Source organism: Sebastes fasciatus, chromosome 21, assembly GCF_043250625.1.
Source record: "Sebastes fasciatus isolate fSebFas1 chromosome 21, fSebFas1.pri, whole genome shotgun sequence".
Classification (NCBI taxonomy): Eukaryota; Metazoa; Chordata; class Actinopteri; order Perciformes; family Sebastidae; genus Sebastes; species Sebastes fasciatus.
In genome coordinates, this window is record NC_133815.1 from 263,842 (window position 1) to 284,132 (window position 20,291).

At 45.1% G+C, this 20,291-nt stretch overlaps 1 protein-coding gene across 1 annotated transcript in view; it reads left to right on the forward strand.

Annotated features, from left to right (window-relative positions):
- LOC141760068 (uncharacterized) overlaps window positions 1–20,291 on the forward strand; it is a 190,553-nt gene that overhangs the window by 155,226 nt on the left and 15,036 nt on the right. Inside the window, exons 27-29 of the mRNA XM_074622714.1 lie at window positions 52–225; window positions 4,905–5,078; window positions 18,924–19,097. Coding sequence (XP_074478815.1) covers window positions 52–225; window positions 4,905–5,078; window positions 18,924–19,097 — 522 coding nt within the window. The remainder of the gene's footprint in view (window positions 1–51; window positions 226–4,904; window positions 5,079–18,923; window positions 19,098–20,291) is intronic.

Consider the following 20,291-nt stretch of genomic DNA (forward strand, 5'->3'; position numbering starts at 1 on the left):
TTCAAGCTGGAACGTTGTCTTCTAAACTTACATCATTTATTTTTTATTCAGATTGAGGAGCTGCAGTTTGTCAGAGATCAGCTGTGCTTCTCTGGCCTCAGCTCTGAAGTCCAACCCCTCCCATCTGAGAGAGCTGAATCTGAGCCTCAACAAGCTGCAGGATTCAGGAGTGAAGGTCCTGTGTGGTTTTCTGGAGAGTCCACACTGTAGACTGGAGACTCTGAGGTCAGACACCATTTTTTAAATTTTGTTTTACTTTTTATTTATGTATTTTCCAGTTTTATTACACTAAACAAATTTCACATCAAACATAAAAACAAAGATAAACTCATAAAACTAAAACAAAAAAAAGGGAAGGGGGGGGGGGGGGGGCTACTCTGACATTACAAACTTTGATCTGTTCTTTTCAGACCATCTGTAAGGTTGGCCGAGTGGCTCAGTGGCTATTAATCTGGTAAGCCTGCGAGAGTGTGCGACTCATAAAGTTGGGACCCTGATCTGTCAACACCTCCTTGGGAATCCCTACTTGAGAAAATAATTTCAGCATGGCTGAGGCTACCTGCTTAGCTGTCACTTCTCTCACAGGGAAAGCCTCAGGGTATCTGGTGGCATAGTCACTAATGACCAGAATAAACTTGTTCCCTGCCTGGCTCCTCTCCAACGGGCCCACTACATCTACTCCTATGCGCTCAAATGGAGTACTAATGACAGGAAGTGGGACAAGAGGTACAGGGGCAGTAGCTTTCCCTGCTGTCAACTGACATACTGGAAAGGTTTTACAGTATTCTTTGACCTGGCTGTACATCCCTGGCCAGTAAAACCTTTTGGAGATCCTCATAAAGGTTTTCATAAAGCCTAAGTGACCAGCCCAAGGGACTGTGTGACCTACCCTTAAAACTTCCTCTCTACAGGACATGGGAAGGACTAGCTGTCTACCAACATCACTTTGTCTGTAAAGAAGGTCATTCTCAATTACAAACTGCTCACTGAGGGAAGAAATTGAGGGGTCCTTCTCTGCCTCCTTAAAACAGTGTACCAGAGTGGAGTCTTCACGCTGCTGCTTAGCGAGGTCAATGGGCAACGACTCTACCTGTAGCTCTGGGCCTGACAGTTCTTGCCCTGCCTGCTCTGTTAGCTGCGGCATAAGTTCCTGTACTTGCTGTCTGCGCCTCTCCAATCTGTCCTCCTGTGTGACTGTGGGCCCTACTACCACCTCTTCCCCATGAAATGGCAATAACTGTAGTGTGTCCATTTGAGTTTCTGGTATGCTGGGAAGGGGTGCTGTTACTGGCCCTGCCTCAGGTGCAATGAATGGCTCTGCCTGCTGTGTCACTAACCCCACTGGTGGCGGTGCTTCAGGGGCTTGATCAACTGCAACCTGCTTTGTTTTAGAACGTGTAACTGCACCACAAAACCTTCCCTTGCTCTCATGGATGAGGTCATATAGGACTGGTAGATCTGTCCCTAGCAGGATGGGGTAGGGCAATTCTGGGGCAATACCAACTTTCATGAGGTAAACCTGTCCTTTAGCCTCAATGTAAACCTCAGCTGTAGGGGGCTGTTCCTCATGTCCATGGACACAGATGACTGAGACTGTTTCTCCCTCAGTCCACAACTCCCTCGGCACAAGCTGAGACTGAACAAGGGACTGAGAACATCCTGTGTCTAACAGGGCTGTGTGGGGTTTACCATTTAACTGCACCGTGGCCAGAGGAGACTGCTCTTCAGAGGGAACAATTAACTCAGGTCTAGGGACATAACAGAGACTGGTGGCTTTGTGTTTTCTAATGGGGCAAACTGGACGTGTATGGCCTGACTCACCACAATTGTAACAAACCACCTGTGCCTTGTCACTTACCTGAGCCTTGTTCCTAGCACTCTCCTGGAACACTGGTCTGCTAGGTCTATGCTGACTAGGAAAGAAAGTGACTGGACCACCCCCTTTAACCATTACCTCAGACTTACCCCTCGCCTGGCGCAGTCCAGCGTAGTGGTAGGCCCCTGGACTCTTGTGGGCCGAGACATAGATGTCGACCAGCTCCGCCGCTTTTGCCGCTGTCTCAGGATTGTGTTCTTTGACCCAGGTCTTCACCTCTGGGTAGAGGATCCTGAGGTACTGCTCGAGGACGATCTTCTCCAAGATGTCTTCCTTACCAGCGGCATCGAAGTCCACCCACTTGCAGAATAAGTCCTTGAGGCGGGTATACAGCTCCTGAGGGGACTCGTCTGCTGGAATGTCCAAGGCCCGGAAGCGCTGCCGATAAGAGTCTCTGTTTATTCATATTTCTTCAACACTGCCTCTTTCAGTCTGTCATAGTCTTGAGTGTGAGCTGGGTCCATAGCTACAAAAGCACTTCTTGCTTTACCAGTTAACAAGGGAATTAGTCGGATTGACCAGTCTCGTCGCGGCCAGTTGTAAACAGTTGCCAATCTTTCAAAAGTTGTGAGAAAATGTTCAATGTCATCGGAGTCCTCCAACCTCCCCAGCTTTGGTTCTCCTCCTGGCACCCTACTTGACCCAGATGATGGCAGCTGTGACGTGCTTGTTTCCATGAGCTGGTCGACCTGGTGGGTTAGGATGCTGAGCTTATGCTCCTGCCTTGCATTTTGCTCCTCCTGCTTCGTTTCCCTCTCCAACTGAAACCGCATGAAAGTTTCAAACATTTTGGCCAGGTTCAAAAAACTTGCCTCCGGGGAAGTGGTTGTGTCCACTATGGGCTGGAAGGCTTCCTTGAGAGCTCCCCCTGTGGCACCCTCTTCCTCAGGCATGTCTGTTTGCTGCTGCTGCTGTTGCTGCTGCCGTGTCTGCTGGATTTTTGGAGGCATTCTGCCTGTTTTTCCTTTTTCTTCTGACACCACATGTAAGGTTGGCCGAGTGGCTAAGGCGTAAAAACTGAGAAAAATTCCAGTTAAGCAGTCCAGGTGTATTTATTAACAATAGTGGAAACCAACAATCCAGTGCAAAAATATGTACAGTGCAGGCCTGGCATCCAAGAAACAGGTTTTTCAAAAATAATGAAAAATAATAAGCAAAATTACAAAAATATATAAAGATACAGCATAGGCTATGCCCCTTTAAATTTTGGGCCCTTGCAGCTCTCCAATCTGGCTTGTCTCTCATCAAAGGTTTGCCTTCCACTGACTCACATCCAGGTATTCTGCCTCCTCTTTTATGAAGCTGGATCCTACTAAGTAATCTTGATAATAATTAATAATCAATCAAACAACAGCATAATAATATCTAGTCCAAAAAATAGGACATAATTCATAGTTAAATTATAAAACATTTAATTTAACATTTTGAGGCAAGTAATTATTCAAACTAATTAAAATTACATTGCCTATTGTCAACCCCCCAAAACACCCCTCCAACTCTGCTGTACTTGGTGCCTTCTCTGGGAACCCCCCTTACATAAGCTATTGGTACGCTCCTGTTCGGTTTCGGCAGTCCAGGTCTAAACCAAGGAGCGCATCTACAGCAGAGAAGAAAGGATGACAAACATTTTACTGAATATACATTTTACAATAAATGGAAATGTTCAATATCAATACTTATGCCTGTGTGTAATTCATTTATACATTTATGCTTTGTAACACTATGACCCCCATTAAGAAGTGTAATACTTTGTCGGCAGGCCTCCCGACATTTGAGAAGTACTGATGCTACGGTAACACTTAACAGCGACACCTCCAAGCCGGCTTGATATAATATATGATGGAGGTGGCGTTACAGTGTGTGTGCGTTGCATCCTACTTTATAGGGCACGGGCTAACCCGTGACACCATCTGTGAACATGAGCCATCTTTTCTCTTGTATGCAATCCATTTTCCCAGCGTTGTTCATGGGTCCTTACTTTAGTCCTAAGATAATGGGTCAGCTTTACCATAGAGTATATTTCCTCTTCCCCTGGCTCCAGGGATGCAGTTAACTATGGTAGCTCTGGCTCCAGGGATGCAGTTAACTATGGTAGCTGGTTTAACTTCACGTTTCTCAGAATAGAGCTGCTGATAACCAGAGTTGGTTTCTCAGCGGGTGTGTCGCTGAGTGGGGAGAATCTGTTTGAAACGTGGAGTGGTTGGTGGTGAACCGTGGGCTTCAGTTTAGGACTATGCTTCCTTCGGACAGTCACCCAGCCTCCCGGCTGCTCGGGGGTTGCTGGGGGGCGGCTAGCAGAAGCTACGCTTGGCCGGTCCTCACCGGCTAGGGGCTGGCTAACTACAGAAGCTAATGATTTAGTTTCCATGGTGCGGAACCGGGCTCCTAATTCACTAACCCTCGCCTCCAATGCAGCAAGTGCACTACATTTAATACATGTACCATTATCACTAAAGGAGGCAGAGGAATAACTAAACATGAGACACACAGAGCAGGAGAGAGCAGGAGAGGGAGAGAGAGAAGCCATCGCTAACTGCTAAGCTACTGCTATGCTACAGTACGATAGCCCAGCTAGCGTTAGCAGAGCTGAATAGCTTGCAAGCAACTGTGGGATTATGGAGAAGTCTCTAAAAAGGAGCGAGTTATGAGTGCTTAAGCAGAACTAGTGTAAGTATGAATGTAGCGGGTAATTAGCCGCTGTAATAAAGAGTAGAACTATATTGCCCTGGATGTGCTAGAGCAGCTACAGAACACTAGCAGTACACAGAAAGACAGGCAACCGGAAATGAGGCAATACTCTTACCGCAAGCACGTCAGCCTGAAGAGAATGAATGAATGAGAGCTCTGTTTCACTGTTTGTATTTTACAGTTTTTAACCTGCATCCTGTTGGCTTCAGGTGTTTGGAGTTTACATTTTCTAAACTTCTACGTTCTAAACCTTCTTCAGCTCTGAACACAGTATTAAACATTGAATGATTTCAAGCTGGAACGTTGTCTTCTAAACTTACATCATTTATTCTTTATTCAGATTGGGGAGATGCAGTTTGTCAGAGATCAGCTGTGCTTCTCTGGCCTCAGCTCTGAAGTCCAACCCCTCCCATCTGAGAGAGCTGGATCTGTATGAAAACAAGCTGCAGGATTCAGGAGTGAAGTTGCTGTGTGGTTTTCTGGAGAGTCCACACTGTAGACTGGAGACTCTGAGGTCAGACACGATTTATATATTTTTTGTTTTTTACTTTTTATTTATGTGTTTTCCAGTTTTATTACACTGAACAAATTTCACATCAAACATAAAAAAAAAGATAAACTCATAAAACTAAAACAAAAAAGGGGGGGCACTACTCTGACATTACAAACTTTGATCTGTTCTTTTCAGATCATCTGTGAACATGAGCCATCTTTTCTCTTGTATGCAATCCATTTTCCCAGCGTTGTTCATGGGTCCTTGCTTTAGTCCTTAGATAATGGGTCAGCTTTTCCATAGAGTATATTTCCCCTTCCCCTGGCTCCAGGGATGCAGTTAACTATGGTAGCTCTGGCTCCAGGGATGCAGTTAACTATGGTAAATCTGGCTCCAGGAGAGAGAATAGGGGCCCACTTCATGTCAAACTCATTTTGACAGGTGAGACTAATCAGGAATTTCCGGAACGAATTGGAATTTCCGGAACGAATTGGCTTCCTGTATCCCCCCCTCATACCGGAAACCACGCCCACCCCCCTTTTTTCCCACGCTACATCATGGTAGGCGTATTTCCCCCCTCCTCCGTGTGAATTTTTTAATCACATGAGCTGGGACCATGTGATGGGACCATGTGATGGGAGAAAAACATTCTACCTTTTGAACTCTTAGCATTAGCTAATGGGACAGATGTATAAGTCTCCACTGTTTAAATTGACCAAAACTGCGGCTAATGTCTTTAATAGATGACTGGGGTATGAACTCTTTTTAACCTTTTGAACTCTTAGCACTAGCTAATGGGACAGATGTATAAGTCTCCACTGTTTAAATTGACCAAAACTGCGCCCACCCCCCTTTTTTCCCACGCTACATCATGGTAGGCGTATTTCCCCCCTCCTCCGTGTGAATTTTTTAATCCGCCGGAGGCGGGGGGTAAAAAAAAATGAGAGGGGAGGGTGGGGTTTTTTAAGATAGAATAAAGTGGATTTTTCATTCTTTCCTCCTACCTTGTACTCGGCATGGATCCTCAAGCGTTGATTACGATTGAAATGGAGAATTGTAAGCCTTTGGAAGAAGAAGAGGCTTCGTCTTCCTCTAACAGAAAACCTTCTGATGGCTGGTCCTCATCATTGCTCAGTCAGACGGGAGGCTACCTTTATAGCGCACAACGCTAAAGGATTTGACAGCTACTTGGTCCTTAGTTACCTGGTGGGAGAGGGTATGACGCCCTCTATCATCATGCAAGGTAGTAAAATTATCAGCTTCACAGAATCCGATTTCCAGTTGAGGTTCATCGACTCTCTGTCTTTCCTCACCATGCGTCTCAGCGCTTTCCCTAAGGCTTTAGGTTTTGAGGATAAATCCAAGGGTCATTTCCCTCACAAATTCAGCTCACAGGAACGGTTAAACTATGTAGGTCCTTACCCGCCTCCCTCCGATTACGGCGTAGAACGCATGTTGTCCGCTGAGCAGGAAGGGTTTTACGGTTGGTACAGAGAGGTCTCTCAAGGTGTCTTTAACTTTGAGAAGGAGGCTCTGTACTACTGTCAAAACGACGTTGATATTCTCCGGGTGGGCTGTATGAAATTCAGAGACCAGTTTATCGAAGAAACGCGTGTGGACCCTTTAAGCTGCATGACCATAGCCTCTGCGTGCATGAAAGTGTTTCTCACCAATTTCTTGCCCGAAAAAACTCTGGCCATACCTTCCCCCGACGACTACAGACGTCAATCCAAAGCATACTCCAACGTGTCCATCCAATGGCTGGAGTGGGTAGCTTATTCTGAAAAAATATGTATCCAGCATGCTCTAAACAGGGGGGAAATGCAAATCGGTCGGTACTATGTAGACGGCTACGCCGTGAGAGATAATGAGAAATGGGTCTGGGAGTTCCAGGGGTGTTTTTTTCACGGCTGCCCCTCATGCTTCCGGTCTGATGAAATCTGTCCTCTGACAAACGCTCCTTACGGGGATCTGCACGCTTCTAGTGAGGCGAGATTGCAGGAGCTGAGAAACGTTTATGGCGTTCGTACCATAGTGATGACGGAGCACGAATGGACGGAGATGAAAAAATCAAATGAGGAGGTAAAAAAGTTCCTAAAGAGCTACGTTTCTCCCGAACCTCTCTACCCTCGCTCGGCCCTTTACGGAGGTCGGACTTCGGCCTTGAGGTTACGTTATAGTACTCCTCCCGAAGAAAGTGTGCATTATGTAGACGTCACCTCCTTGTATCCGTACGTCAATGTCAACTGCTCTTATCCTCTACATCACCCCCTCATCATCCACGAGGATTTTGGTGATCCCTGTCAGTACTTTGGGCTGATCAGAGCCGTTGTCCACCCCCCGCGAGGGTTGTTTTTTCCCGTTTTACCGTATAAAACGTCTCGAGGTAAATTAGTGTTTACCCTTTGCCGCACCTGCGCTGAAATCAATCATCAGAGCGGTTCTTGCACTCATGATGAGGAGGCTAGAGCTCTGACGGGGGTCTGGGTGACTGTCGAGTTAAACAAAGCCTTAGAGCTGGGCTACAGGGTGGGAAAAATCACAGAGGTGTGGCACTTTGAACAGCGTAGCAGCAGCATGTTTCACGACTACATACACACCTTTCTAAAAGGTAAGCAGGAAGCTTCAGGTTACCCCGAAGGAAAATGTAGGAAAACATACGTTGACGAGTACGAGAAGCATCAGGGCATCCGGTTAGACCCGGCAAAAATTGAGGTAAACCCTGCCAAGAGGCAGGTGTCTAAGCTGTGTCTTAACAGCTTCTGGGGAAAGTTTGCGCAGAGAACCAATCTAATCCAAACCAGCCTCGTCAGGACCCCAAATCAGTTTTTCAACATTGCATTTTCAGGTCAATACGATCTCAGACACGTTTCCTTCTTACCGGTAAAAAGAGAGGGTTATATAGCTCTGATTCAACGGAGCTATAACGAGCGTTGCGTCGTACCCCCCGGTAGGTCAAATAACATTTTTATAGCCGCATTTACCACCGCCTACGCGCGTCTAAAGTTGTACAGTTATTTAGAAAAGTTGCAGCACAACGTTCTTTATACCGACACAGACAGTCTGGTCTATACAGTGAAAGAAGGAGAGACCCCTCTGGAATTGGGTAATTATTTGGGGGATTTGACGGACGAGTTGGGGGGTGACACTATTCAGGAATTTGTTGCAGCGGGTCCCAAGAGTTATGCTTATCAAACCAGAACACTGAAAAAAGTAGTCGTGAAAATTAAAGGTATAACCCAAACTCGTGAGTGTTGTGAAAAGATCAACTTTGACAGCGTGAGAGGGTTGGTGGAAGGCTACCTTGATGGTATGAAGGAGATGGTGCTTGAGACCCCTCAGCAGGGCATTAGAAGGGATAAAAAGGGGTTTCTGCTGAAAAACTCGGCATTCCAGAAAAAGTTTCGAGTGGTCTACGACAAAAGACGTCTCTTCCCTGACGGTACGACTCTGCCTTTTGGTTATTAGATTTGTATTTTTTTTTATGAAAAGGGGAAAAAAAAAAAAAATGTCACACCTTGCCATGATGGAGGAGGTTGAATTTGACCCTAGACTGAAAGTGCCTTTTTCATGTCTGATGGTGGGACCCAGCGGATGTGGGAAAACCTATTTTGTAAAATCTGTACTGGAAAACTGTGCACATGTGATGAATACTGTACCTGAGAAAATTGTGTGGATTTATACTTCTTTTCAACCCATGTACGGTGAACTGCAGAAAATGAATAAAAAGATAAAATTTATTGAAGGGCTGCCTGATTCTTTTGAGGATTTTGAAGATACTCTGATCATCCTGGACGATGTTATTTTTCAAGCCTCTGATCATGCTGAGGTGGTTAAAATTTTCACACAGTACCGACATCACAAAAATATGTCTGTCATGATGTTGACTCAGAATGTATTTCATCAGGGTAAATACAGCCGCACTATCAGTTTAAACTGCAATTATATGGTGTTGTTTAAAAACCCCAGAGACAAATTACAGATGAATATTCTAGGTCGTCAAATTTTCCCCTCGCAAAAGACATTTTTCTTGGAAAGTTTTGAAGATGCCACCAGAGATCCCTACGGGTATTTAATCCTGGATCTCACACCTTCCTGTCCAGAACGCTACAGAGTGAGGAGTGGTTTACTTCCCGACCAGTGGCCCGTCATCTACCTGCCTAAAACCAAGTAGGTCATCATGTCAAAGCGTATAAAAAGGAACGCCGTCTTACTAAAGGCTCTGTACCACGCCACGCCTCAGAAGCGTAAAGATATCATCGCCCACAGCTCCCCCGACTTTCTCCAGACGCTGTGTGAGATAGCTTTAAATCTTTTAAAGGGGAACATTCCTCTATCTACTTCTCAATACAAAAAACTGAAAAGTCAAAAAAAGATCATCAGACTGCTGGCTGATAAGAAAACCAGTTTAAAACGTAAACATCGAGTTTTGAAGAAACAGACGGGAGGATTTATTTTTCCTCTGCTGGCCGCAGCCATACCTCTCCTAGGGGGTCTTTTTGGAAACTTGATTCAGAAAAAATAGATGTAAAAGATGGCCAAGGTAAACAAAATATTTCTCCTGACACCCCATGAGATGAACAGGCTAACCCAAACCTCCTCCTCCTCCTCCTCCTCCTCCTCCTCCTCCTCCTCCTCCTCCTCCTCCTCCTCCTCCTCCTCCATCAGGCAGACGGCTGAAAATGATTTGGATGAAAAAATGAGAGCTATACTCGACGAGAGAGGGTTGAGTTCCTATGAAAAGGTGAAGAGGTATGAAGCTTTGCTGCACAGATATCTCACTCTCATGAGACAAGGTCAGAATGATGAACGCGGGGTTACTCTCCACCTGCAACCTGACCCCCTGCAACCTGACCCCCTGCAGCCTGACCCCCTGCAGCCTGAACCTACATCTGTCCAGGCATCTGAGAGGACTGCGTCTGCATCTGCTCAGACAGGGAAAGACAGACTAGAGGCAGCGAGCGAGGTCATAAAAAACCTACCCCCGCGCTCTCGTAAAAACGCTCAATACATTATGCAGAAATTATCAGAAGGCAACGTGGACTGGACTTCCAAGGGTGAATTTGTTTATCAGGGGAACGTGGTCAAAGGTTCTCATATCATGGATTTATTCAAAAACCTTTCACTGACTCATAAAAAAAAAAAAAACTCATCTTCTCCTAAAGGTTGGTTAAGTTTCTTAAATACCTTGGCGGAGGTAAACATCCCCTTATCTATGTTGAGTAACCGTTTTGCGCGCGAGCAGTACAGGCATCTCAAAACGGATGAAGAAAAAACACCCCTACCACGATCAAAGAGGATAAAGAGGAGAATCATCCTATCTCCGAGCTGGATGACTTTTTGATTGATTTTTGTATGTTTTCTCACACACAAGAAAAAAATGAAATAAATACATTTCAATAAATGTTTATTGTTGATTTTTGTATTTTTTTTTACATGCGTTTTACAAACGTTTTACAAGCATCTCTAAACATGTGTAAAGAGCAGGCCCTGTGATGAAAATTCTGACCACGTTGATGTGGAGTGAGACAGCGCTGATATTTAGTCACAAAATTAGATACTATACGATCATTTTCTAAGACATCGTGGTGATACAGAGACAATATTTCTTTATAAGATAATCCGCAGGCCTTATGGCAGAGATAAAAAACACAATGCTGCCCGCAAACGATCGACAGAGGGTGTTGAAGCTGACGGTCATGGTACAGTATTTTCTCTGAACGGTTTTCCAGAAACTCCAAGATGCTGGAGGGGTAGTGTGGAAAATCAGGCGGGAATCCGTAAGAGTCAAAAAAGGTGGCAGAGCCATCCTGTTCCAGAGTCAGAGATAACCAATGTTCTCCAGGTAGATGTGACGGGTGAGTGTTGACGATGAAGTAGGCTGGTGCTTGAAACTCATGCGTCAGTAAGGCTAGCTGATCAGAAGCCCACACCCCGCAGAATACATCTCCCAACAGACGATGTAAAAGATGGTCCAGCCGACGATTATCCATTTTTTTTATTTTTTTTAATAATAATCCACCATCACCTGTCTTTTAGCATTGATCTCCAGAATGGAATCGTAACAGGCGTATACGATAAGTGTGGTTGTCTGAGGCAGAGGGACCCTGAATCTCATCTCCAGCCTCAAATTTCCGTTGGAAACGGGGTACAGGGCAGCGGTGTCGTCGGTCGGTTCCAGATTGAAAGCAAACAGAGAATACCCCTCGTTAAATTCCCTACGATCGATACTCAGAGGTAAATCTTTGAGGTGTCTCCCCGTGGCGGTAAACATGTGGTAAAACTCTCTGACCGAATTCCCTCGATCAAACTGGGGTTGAAAGGCTTTAGAGGGAATCTGTCGTCCGTCCTGACAGAGCGCCAGGTACTCCACGTCGTTGTGTCTGAAATGAAAGGGGGACAGGTCCCTCCTGCCTGTGAAGGCGTCGTGGTGTACCATGGCCAGAACCACATATTTAGGTATAGCGCCCAGAAAGAGATTCTCCTGGTTACAGATCCTGGAATTCTCAGGGATGGAGTAGGTTTTCACAGTCACGCGTGAGAGGGGGTAGAGGGCATTTCCTCTCATCAGGGCCGCCTCATGACCCAATCTGACGGCCGGGGAAACGGTAACTTTTTTGATAAACAGGGAGGCGCCTGTTATCTTCAGAGCAAACTCTGAGGCGCGTGTTCCCATCAGACAGAAGGCATCGTTGTTGCGTATCAGTTTAATTCTCAAATCTACAGAGTTCAGCAAAAGTCTCTCGCAGAAAAATATGTCGGTGTGAAGCGGGCCCAGCAGGTCGACTTCTTTGGACTCGGCCGTGAAGACGCTTCTTTGGACGAGCCCTTTGTTAGGACCGTTATTGATGACGACAGAGTTCATAGAACCCGCTGTGTCTTTGTAAAACAGACCGGCGCTGAATTGACTCTTTAACGTATCTTCAGAATAGTTGAGCAGAGTCTCGATCATGGCTCTGTAAGGATGTGTGGAGCTGGATTGTGAAATCAGTCTATCCCCCAGAATAACGTCACATTGGCTGAAAATCGTATTGAGAGGATAATTGATGAGCCCTACGGCCGTATCGGCGGGGATGTTGGTTCCGTCCTTCTCCGTAATTTTCACCCTGAGATGTAGCATGGTGTCATTCAGATCAAGATACTTTTCACCGTCTCCGGGGATGAAGAATTCAATGGGAGAGTTGTCGTTCAGCGCTGAGAGGGGTTGACATTCTTGATATTTTTTATCCTCTATGGATAATTGTGTCATAGGAGCTGAAAATAGATCCAGTTCTGCCAGAGTGCACTCGGGTGATTTCTGATGTAAAAGAGCCATTTTTTTTTTTAATGTTTGACTAGACGTTAAAATATATCGGAGCTCTGCGCAGACTTGCTTCTCTTCACGCCGTCACTCCCGAATGATTTGCTCTTTTTACTTTTGGAGCGTTTTTTAGAGGAAACTCGGTTGCCTGGTGGGCGTTTCCTCTTTTTACGTGATAAGACCATAATACCTCCGGAACCCTCTTGATTCTTCGGTTGCGTCAGTTTTCCCACCACTCTTTGGACCGCCTCAGAGGCTATGTTGGTGGCGGCCGTTTTAAGATGAGGTTTGGCTACGGCAAAACCCCTCTTCAGTAGAGGAGCTACGAAACGAAACAATTTTGAGAAGATTGATCCTATACCTCTACCGTACATCACCGGTGCTCCGTAAAAACCGGGTAGAGTCCCTCCCACTTGATTTTCATAATAGCTGACAAAGCGATGAGGATCCTCCCGGAGACGTAACGTGGCCATCCTTCTTAATGAAGCGGTAGAGAACGCTGCACGGGTCTGAAGTGCAGCTTGATTATCGTTTTCCCATAAACAAAGTCCACGTACTTGTTGCGGTCTGTTTTAATTTCAATATGGATGGATTTGATGTAATTTTTCGATACGGGTAGGTAATGTACCGTATTATATCTGAGACTCACCACGTCTCCGTAATCACCTTTCACGTTCACTACACACAGCAGCGGTGAGTAGCTGTCGCCGACCGTTTGATACTGAACAATGTCAGTGTATAGAAACAGGTTATATATTCCAGCGTTTAAATCGCAGGGGTAAGGGGTAGAGCGCTTTGACAGAGTCCACCACTCGTTGACTTTTATTCCTAACATATAAGCCAGAGGAGGATAGGCGCGGATTTTATATTGACCGTCGCCTTTGACATCGAGGCATTTGGTCACGTTGTTGAAAGAAGCTTCAAAGGAGGGGTCGTACTTTTTGACGGCCGGGGTCACCTGGTCCAGGAGATCTTTATGACGGCTGTAATGCCCTCCTCGACCGAATTTTACAATCACCAAGGGTTGAGGTTCTTCAATCGTTCGGTTCAGTTCAAAATAGGACGAGTCCGAGGATAAATTATACCAGGTGCGAGGGTAGATGAATTCGCACAGACCCACCACCCATTCGCCACTCAGTTCAATGGGTTTAGCCAAATCCACGGTGAAACAACTACTGGTATTACTTTTAAATAATTCCTTACTAGCGTTGGAAGGTAGAGTCACGTAAAACCCATCGGCGTTGGTATGTTCCATGATTCTGTATTTTTTTTCTCTGAATGATCCGAGGAGCTTGGTACGAGGTTTTTTATATACCCACCACCTCCGAGGCTTTAACCCAGCTGTTGAACTTCTCTGGCCAGTTTTTCCATCTGACTAAAACCTGTTTTTCACCTTTGACGACGCGTCGTTTTAAGATTTTCTCCACATGAAACATTTTATCGCCGGTCATTTTTACTTTTTGCAGCTCGGCTTCATAAAACGAACCCTCAATAGGCTCACCGTCATAATCTTGTAGTTTGTATACGGGGGGTGTGCGTGGAATGCTACCCGTCACTGTAAACACTTCGTCCGTAAAACTCTGTTCATATTTTTTATCAAACACTCCTCTCAACTTTGATATTCTGACCAGATCCCCTTTTTTAAAAATCATTTTTATTTTTGGACGTGAGGAGATTGTACCGTACAGGTGATGAAACACTTGAACAGCATTCGTAGAGGTTACCTCCATAGGAGTCATTTTTATACTCTTATGGTAACTGTTGTTGTAGCTAATCAACAGGTCGGGTAAGACCTCGAGGTAACGTTTGGTGTTGTGAGCCGTAAAATATCTCCACATTCTCGTTTTTAACGTACGATTAAATCTCTCCACCACCGAGGCCTTTAAGTCACTAGCCGTCTTAAAATGCACCATACCATATTTCAGCATCAGAGCCTGAAACCTCTTGTTGAAAAATTCTTTACCCGCATCTGTTTGTAGCTTTTCAGGTATTTGACTCTCCAGTAACACCGACTCGAAAGCCTTTGCCACTTCAGACGCCGTCTTCTTCTTCAAGACGCGCGCATAGGCTTTTTTCGAAAATACGTCTATAACGGTCAATAAATAATTGAATCCGTCATTATGTTTGACCAAGGCTTGCATATCGCACAGGTCGGCTTGAAATTGTTTCAACGGTTTGGTCACAAACACTCTGTTTCTCTTGAAATGTACTCGGGCTGGTTTGTGCAGAGTATAAGCGTCTTGCTCTGATAAAAAATCTTTAACATCATAAACACTGACTTTTTCCCCCATTTCATCTTCTACACCCTGACGGAGTCGTTCAACTCCTCCAAAGCTTGCCGGATGAAGGGGGTTGTAATACACTTTTTTCATCACCCGTCTCTCTGCCATCCTGTCTTCTGAAAAACTGTGACAAATCTCTGTGTGAGATGGCTTTTATAAACTTTTTTTTTTTTTTTTTTTTTTTAAAAAGGAAGAAAAAACAATAGCATTTTTTTTTTTTTTTTTATTCAACAGGTTACTCAATACAAACTCGAGAATACAAAACTCAAGAAAAAAAACTTTGGATATATGATTACTAAAAAGAAAACATTTGGTAACAAGGTAAAACAGGATATATGATTACCAAAAAGAAAACATTTGGTAACAAGGATATATGATTATTAAAAAGAAAACATTTGGTAACAGGATATATGATTACTAAAAAAAAAGAAAACATTTGGTAACAAGGTAAAAAAAACTTTGGATATATGATTACCAAAAAGAAAACATTTGGTAACAAGGATATATGATTACTAAAAAGAAAACATTTGGTAAAACAGGATATATGATTACTAAAAAGAAAACATTTGGTAAAACAGGATATATGATTACTAAAAAGAAAACAGGATATATGATTACTAAAAAAACATTTGGTAACAAGGTCAGATCATTTCAGCTTATCAATAGACGTTGCAGCTGTCACCGGTGGTCTGCAGCTGTTTCAGTTTCTCAGTATCCTCTCCGGTCAGATTCTCACACGCATCAGAGAGAGCTTCCCATCTGCACTTGACCGTTTTCAACTCATGCAGGAGAGTCTCTGCCACCATCCGGACTCTGAGATCATTCATGTTGACGTTGCGGCTCCTCAGCAGGCGTTGAATGGAGGGAATGAAGCGAGGGGTGTTGAGTCGTTTCATCAAATGTTCATAGTGATCCTGGAGAAAGTCTTCCTCCAACACCTCCAAGCAGTCATGATTTCTCTGGCTAGGATGATTGATCTGACATCCATAGCATTCATCGACGCGGTACTTGCGGATAGTCAGGCTGAGCAGATGATAAACAGCAGATTTGATGCTGTCCACGATCCATCCAGCCATCCATCCGTCAACCCCGTCCACATTATTCTCCTTATTCTCATCATCCTCCTCCTCCTCCTCCTCCGAACAAGGAGGTGTCTCGGGTAACGTTTGCTCGTCCTCCAGGTCCTTATCCACTACCAGGGACAACGGTTGCTCGTCCTCCGATACCTGGGACAACGGTTGCTCGTCCTCCGATACCTGGGACAACGGTTGCTCGTCCTCCGCTACCTGAGACAACGGTTGCTCGTCCTCCAAGGCCTGGCTCTGTACCTCGGACACCGTCTGCTCGTCCTCTGAGACAACGTCCATACTTTGCTGACAAAATTCTGTTAAATCCATGGAGCCGAGGTAGATGAAGTCGGAAGAAGAAGAAGAAGAGAAGAGCTTACGAGGACGGAGGGTGCGCTTTGGTCGTGTGTAGGGCATATTCAAAAAGTGCAACGGTAATGACAGCGTTCTTTATAATACCAGAAGAGGGGAGGTTCAAAGAGGTTCAAAGAGGCGTGGTTAAGGAGGCGTGGAATTGTGGTTTAGAAGTGGGAGGTACAAGGAGGCGTGGTATTTTTTATTTTTTTTTCAGCGAAACTCAAAATTTTAGAGTTTTTCTTACCACCATCGCCTCTCTCCAGTTGCGACAACTCTGGTAAAGGATAGAAATCCTCTCCCTCATCTCCAACATCCTGTGGAGCCATTCCTTCGCGGGTATCACTAGAACGTTGCGGAATAACCCGCAGTCAGGATTAAATCTCTCCATCACAAAGATGCTGACGGATTTCTCCTGTTCCGGGAATGCCTGTGAACTGTGTGAACGCAGACTGGCTTGAGTCATCCATTTGCCTGAGCCTGTGCTTTTGGATGGCCATATTGTTCCCAAAATGATTTTCATCTTAGCCAACTCCAGGTCATCAAACCGAATAACCAATCTCTGACGTTTCTCCCCAAGAGGAGGACGAATAGGACTATGCACTCTCTTTCCGTTCTCCTTTTTCTCCTTTTTCTCCTTATTCTCCTTATTCTCATCCTCCTCCTCCTCCTCCAAACAACAACCTGAATCTGACGTAGTCACATCAACATCCTCGCTCTCTTCTTCAGATGAGGCCTCTTTGTTCTCTTCTTTCACAGGGCTCTTATTCATAGCAACAGCCATCTTTATCATCAGCTTCATCACAGCCCAATCCTCGATGCTCAACACCGTCATGATGGTTGAAGGACCCAGAATTTCCCCCTCACCCAGCTGGTACATCCACAGCTCACCCAACTCATACTTGAACACATAACCCCAGGATCCAGACATCCAGGGATATAGAGACCATTCTTCATGCAGAGATCCTGAAGGAGGGGGCATCTGAGTACGGCACAGATACATCATACATCTCTTTGGAGCTCCTGGTACCACAGTAACATCTTGATAAACTGTTACAGGCGTCTGACTGAGCAATGATGAGGACCAGCCATCAGAAGGTTTTCTGTTAGAGGAAGACGAAGCCTCTTCTTCTTCCAAAGGCTTACAATTCTCCATTTCAATCGTAATCAACGCTTGAGGATCCATGCCGAGTACAAGGTAGGAGGAAAGAATGAAAAATCCACTTTATTCTATCTTAAAAAACCCCACCCTCCCCTCTCATTTTTTTTTTACCCCCCGCCTCCGGCGGATTAAAAAATTCACACGGAGGAGGGGGGAAATACGCCTACCATGATGTAGCGTGGGAAAAAAGGGGGGTGGGCGCAGTTTTGGTCAATTTAAACAGTGGAGACTTATACATCTGTCCCATTAGCTAGTGCTAAGAGTTCAAAAGGTTAAAAAGAGTTCATACCCCAGTCATCTATTAAAGACATTAGCCGCAGTTTTGGTCAATTTAAACAGTGGAGACTTATACATCTGTCCCATTAGCTAATGCTAAGAGTTCAAAAGGTAGAATGTTTTTCTCCCATCACATGGTCCCATCACATGGTCCCAGCTCATGTGATTAAAAAATTCACACGGAGGAGGGGGGAAATACGCCTACCATGATGTAGCGTGGGAAAAAAGGGGGGTGGGCGTGGTTTCCGGTATGAGGGGGGGATACAGGAAGCCAATTCGTTCCGGAAATTCCAATTCGTTCCGGAAATTCCTGATTAGTCTCACCTGTCAAAATGAGTTTGACATGAAGTGGGCCCCTATTCTCTCTTCCAGGGATGCAGTTAACTATGGTAGCTCTGGCCCCAGGGATGCAGTTAACTATGGTAGCTCTGGCTCCAGGGATGCAGTTAACTATGGTAGCTCTGGCTCCAGGGATGCAGTTAACAATGGTAGCTGGTTTAACTTCACGTTTCTCAGAATAGAGCTGCCGATAACCAGAGTTGGTTTCTCAGCGGGTGTGTCGCTGAGTGGGGAGAATCTGTTAGAAACGTGGAGTGGTTGGTGGTGAACCGTGGGCTTCAGTTTAGGACTATGCTTCCTTCGGACAGTCACCCAGCCTCCCGGCTGCTCGGGGGTTGCCGGGGGACGGCTAGCAGGAGCTACGCTTGGCCGGTCCGCACCGGCTAGGGGCTGGCTAACTACAGAAGCTAATGATTTAGTTTCCATGGTGCGGAACCGGGCTCCTAATTCACTAACCCTCGCCTCCAATGCAGCAAGTGCACTACATTTAATACATGTACCATTATCACTAAAGGAGGCAGAGGAATAACTAAACATGAGACACACAGAGCAGGAGAGAGCAGGAGAGGGAGAGAGAGAAGCCATCGCTAACTGCTAAGCTACTGCTATGCTACAGTACGATAGCCCAGCTAGCGTTAGCAGAGCTGAATAGCTTGCAAGCAACTGTGGGATTATGGAGAAGTCTCTAAAAAGGAGCGAGTTATGAGTGCTTAAGCAGAACTAGTGTAAGTATGAATGTAGCGGGTAATTAGCCGCTGTAATAAAGAGTAGAACTATATTGCCCTGGATGTGCTAGAGCAGCTACAGAACACTAGCAGTACACAGAAAGACAGGCAACCGGAAATGAGGCAATACTCTTACCGCAAGCACGTCAGCCTGAAGAGAATGAATGAATGAGAGCTCTGTTTCACTGTTTGTATTTTACAGTTTTTAACCTGCATCCTGTTGGCTTCAGGTGTTTGGAGTTTACATTTTCTAAACTTCTACGTTCTAAACCTTCTTCAGCTCTGAACACATTATTAAACATTGAATGATTTCAAGCTGGAACGTTGTCTTCTAAATTTACATCATTTATTCTTTATTCAGATTGTGGTGCTGCAGTTTGTCAGAGATCAGCTGTGCTTCTCTGGCCTCAGCTCTGAAGTCCAACCCCTCCCATCTGAGAGAGCTGAAGCTGGATGACAACAAGCTGCAAGATTCAGGAGTGAAGCTCCTGTGTGGTTTTCTGGAGAGTCCACACTGTAGACTGGAGACTCTGGGGTCAGACACCATTTTTTTTTTTTTTTTTAACTTTTTATTTATGTATTTTCCAGTTTTATTACACTGAACAAATTTCACATCAAACATAAAAACAAAGATAAACTCATAAAACTAAAACAAAAAAGGGGGGGCACTACTCTGACATTACAAACTTTGATCTGTTCTTTTCAGATCATCTGTGAACATGAGCCATCTTTTCTCTTGTATGCAATCCATTTTCCCAGCGTTGTTCATGGGTCCTTGCTTTAGTCCTTAGATAATGGGTCAGCTTTTCCATACAGTATATTTCCTCTTCCCCTGGCTCCAGGGATGCAGTTAACTATGGTAGCTCTGGCTCCAGGGATGCAGTTAACTATGGTAGCTCTGGCTCCAGGGATGAAGTTAACTATGGTAGCTCTGGCTCCAGGGATGCAGTTAACTATGGTAGCTCTGGCTCCAGGGATGCTCGGGGGTTGCCGGGGGACGGCTAGCAGGAGCTACGCTTGGCCGGTCCTCACCGGCTAGGGGCTGACTAACTACAGAAGCTAATGATTTAGTTTCCATGGTGCGGAACCGGGCTCCTAATTCACTAACCCTCGCCTCCAATGCAGCAAGTGCACTACATTTAATACATGTACCATTATCACTAAAGGAGGCAGAGGAATAACTAAACATGAGACACACAGAGCAGGAGAGAGCAGGAGAGGGAGAGAGAGAAGCCATCGCTAACTGCTAAGCTACTGCTATGCTACAGTACGATAGCCCAGCTAGCGTTAGCAGAGCTGAATAGCTTGCATCAACTGTGGGATTATGGAGAAGTCTCTAAAAAGGAGCGAGTTATGAGTGCTTAAGCAGAACTAGTGTAAGTATGAATGTAGCGGGTAATTAGCCGCTGTAATAAAGAGTAGAACTATATTGCCCTGGATGTGCTAGAGCAGCTACAGAACACTAGCAGTACACAGAAAGACAGGCAACCGGAAATGAGGCAATACTCTTACCGCAAGCACGTCAGCCTGAAGAGAATGAATGAATGAGAGCTCTGTTTCACTGTTTGTATTTTACAGTTCTTAACCTGCATCCTGTTGGCTTCAGGTGTTTGGAGTTTACATTTTCTAAACTTCTACGTTCTAAACCTTCTTCAGCTCTGAACACAGTATTAAACATTGAATGATTTCAAGCTGGAACGTTGTCTTCTAAACTTACATCATTTATTCT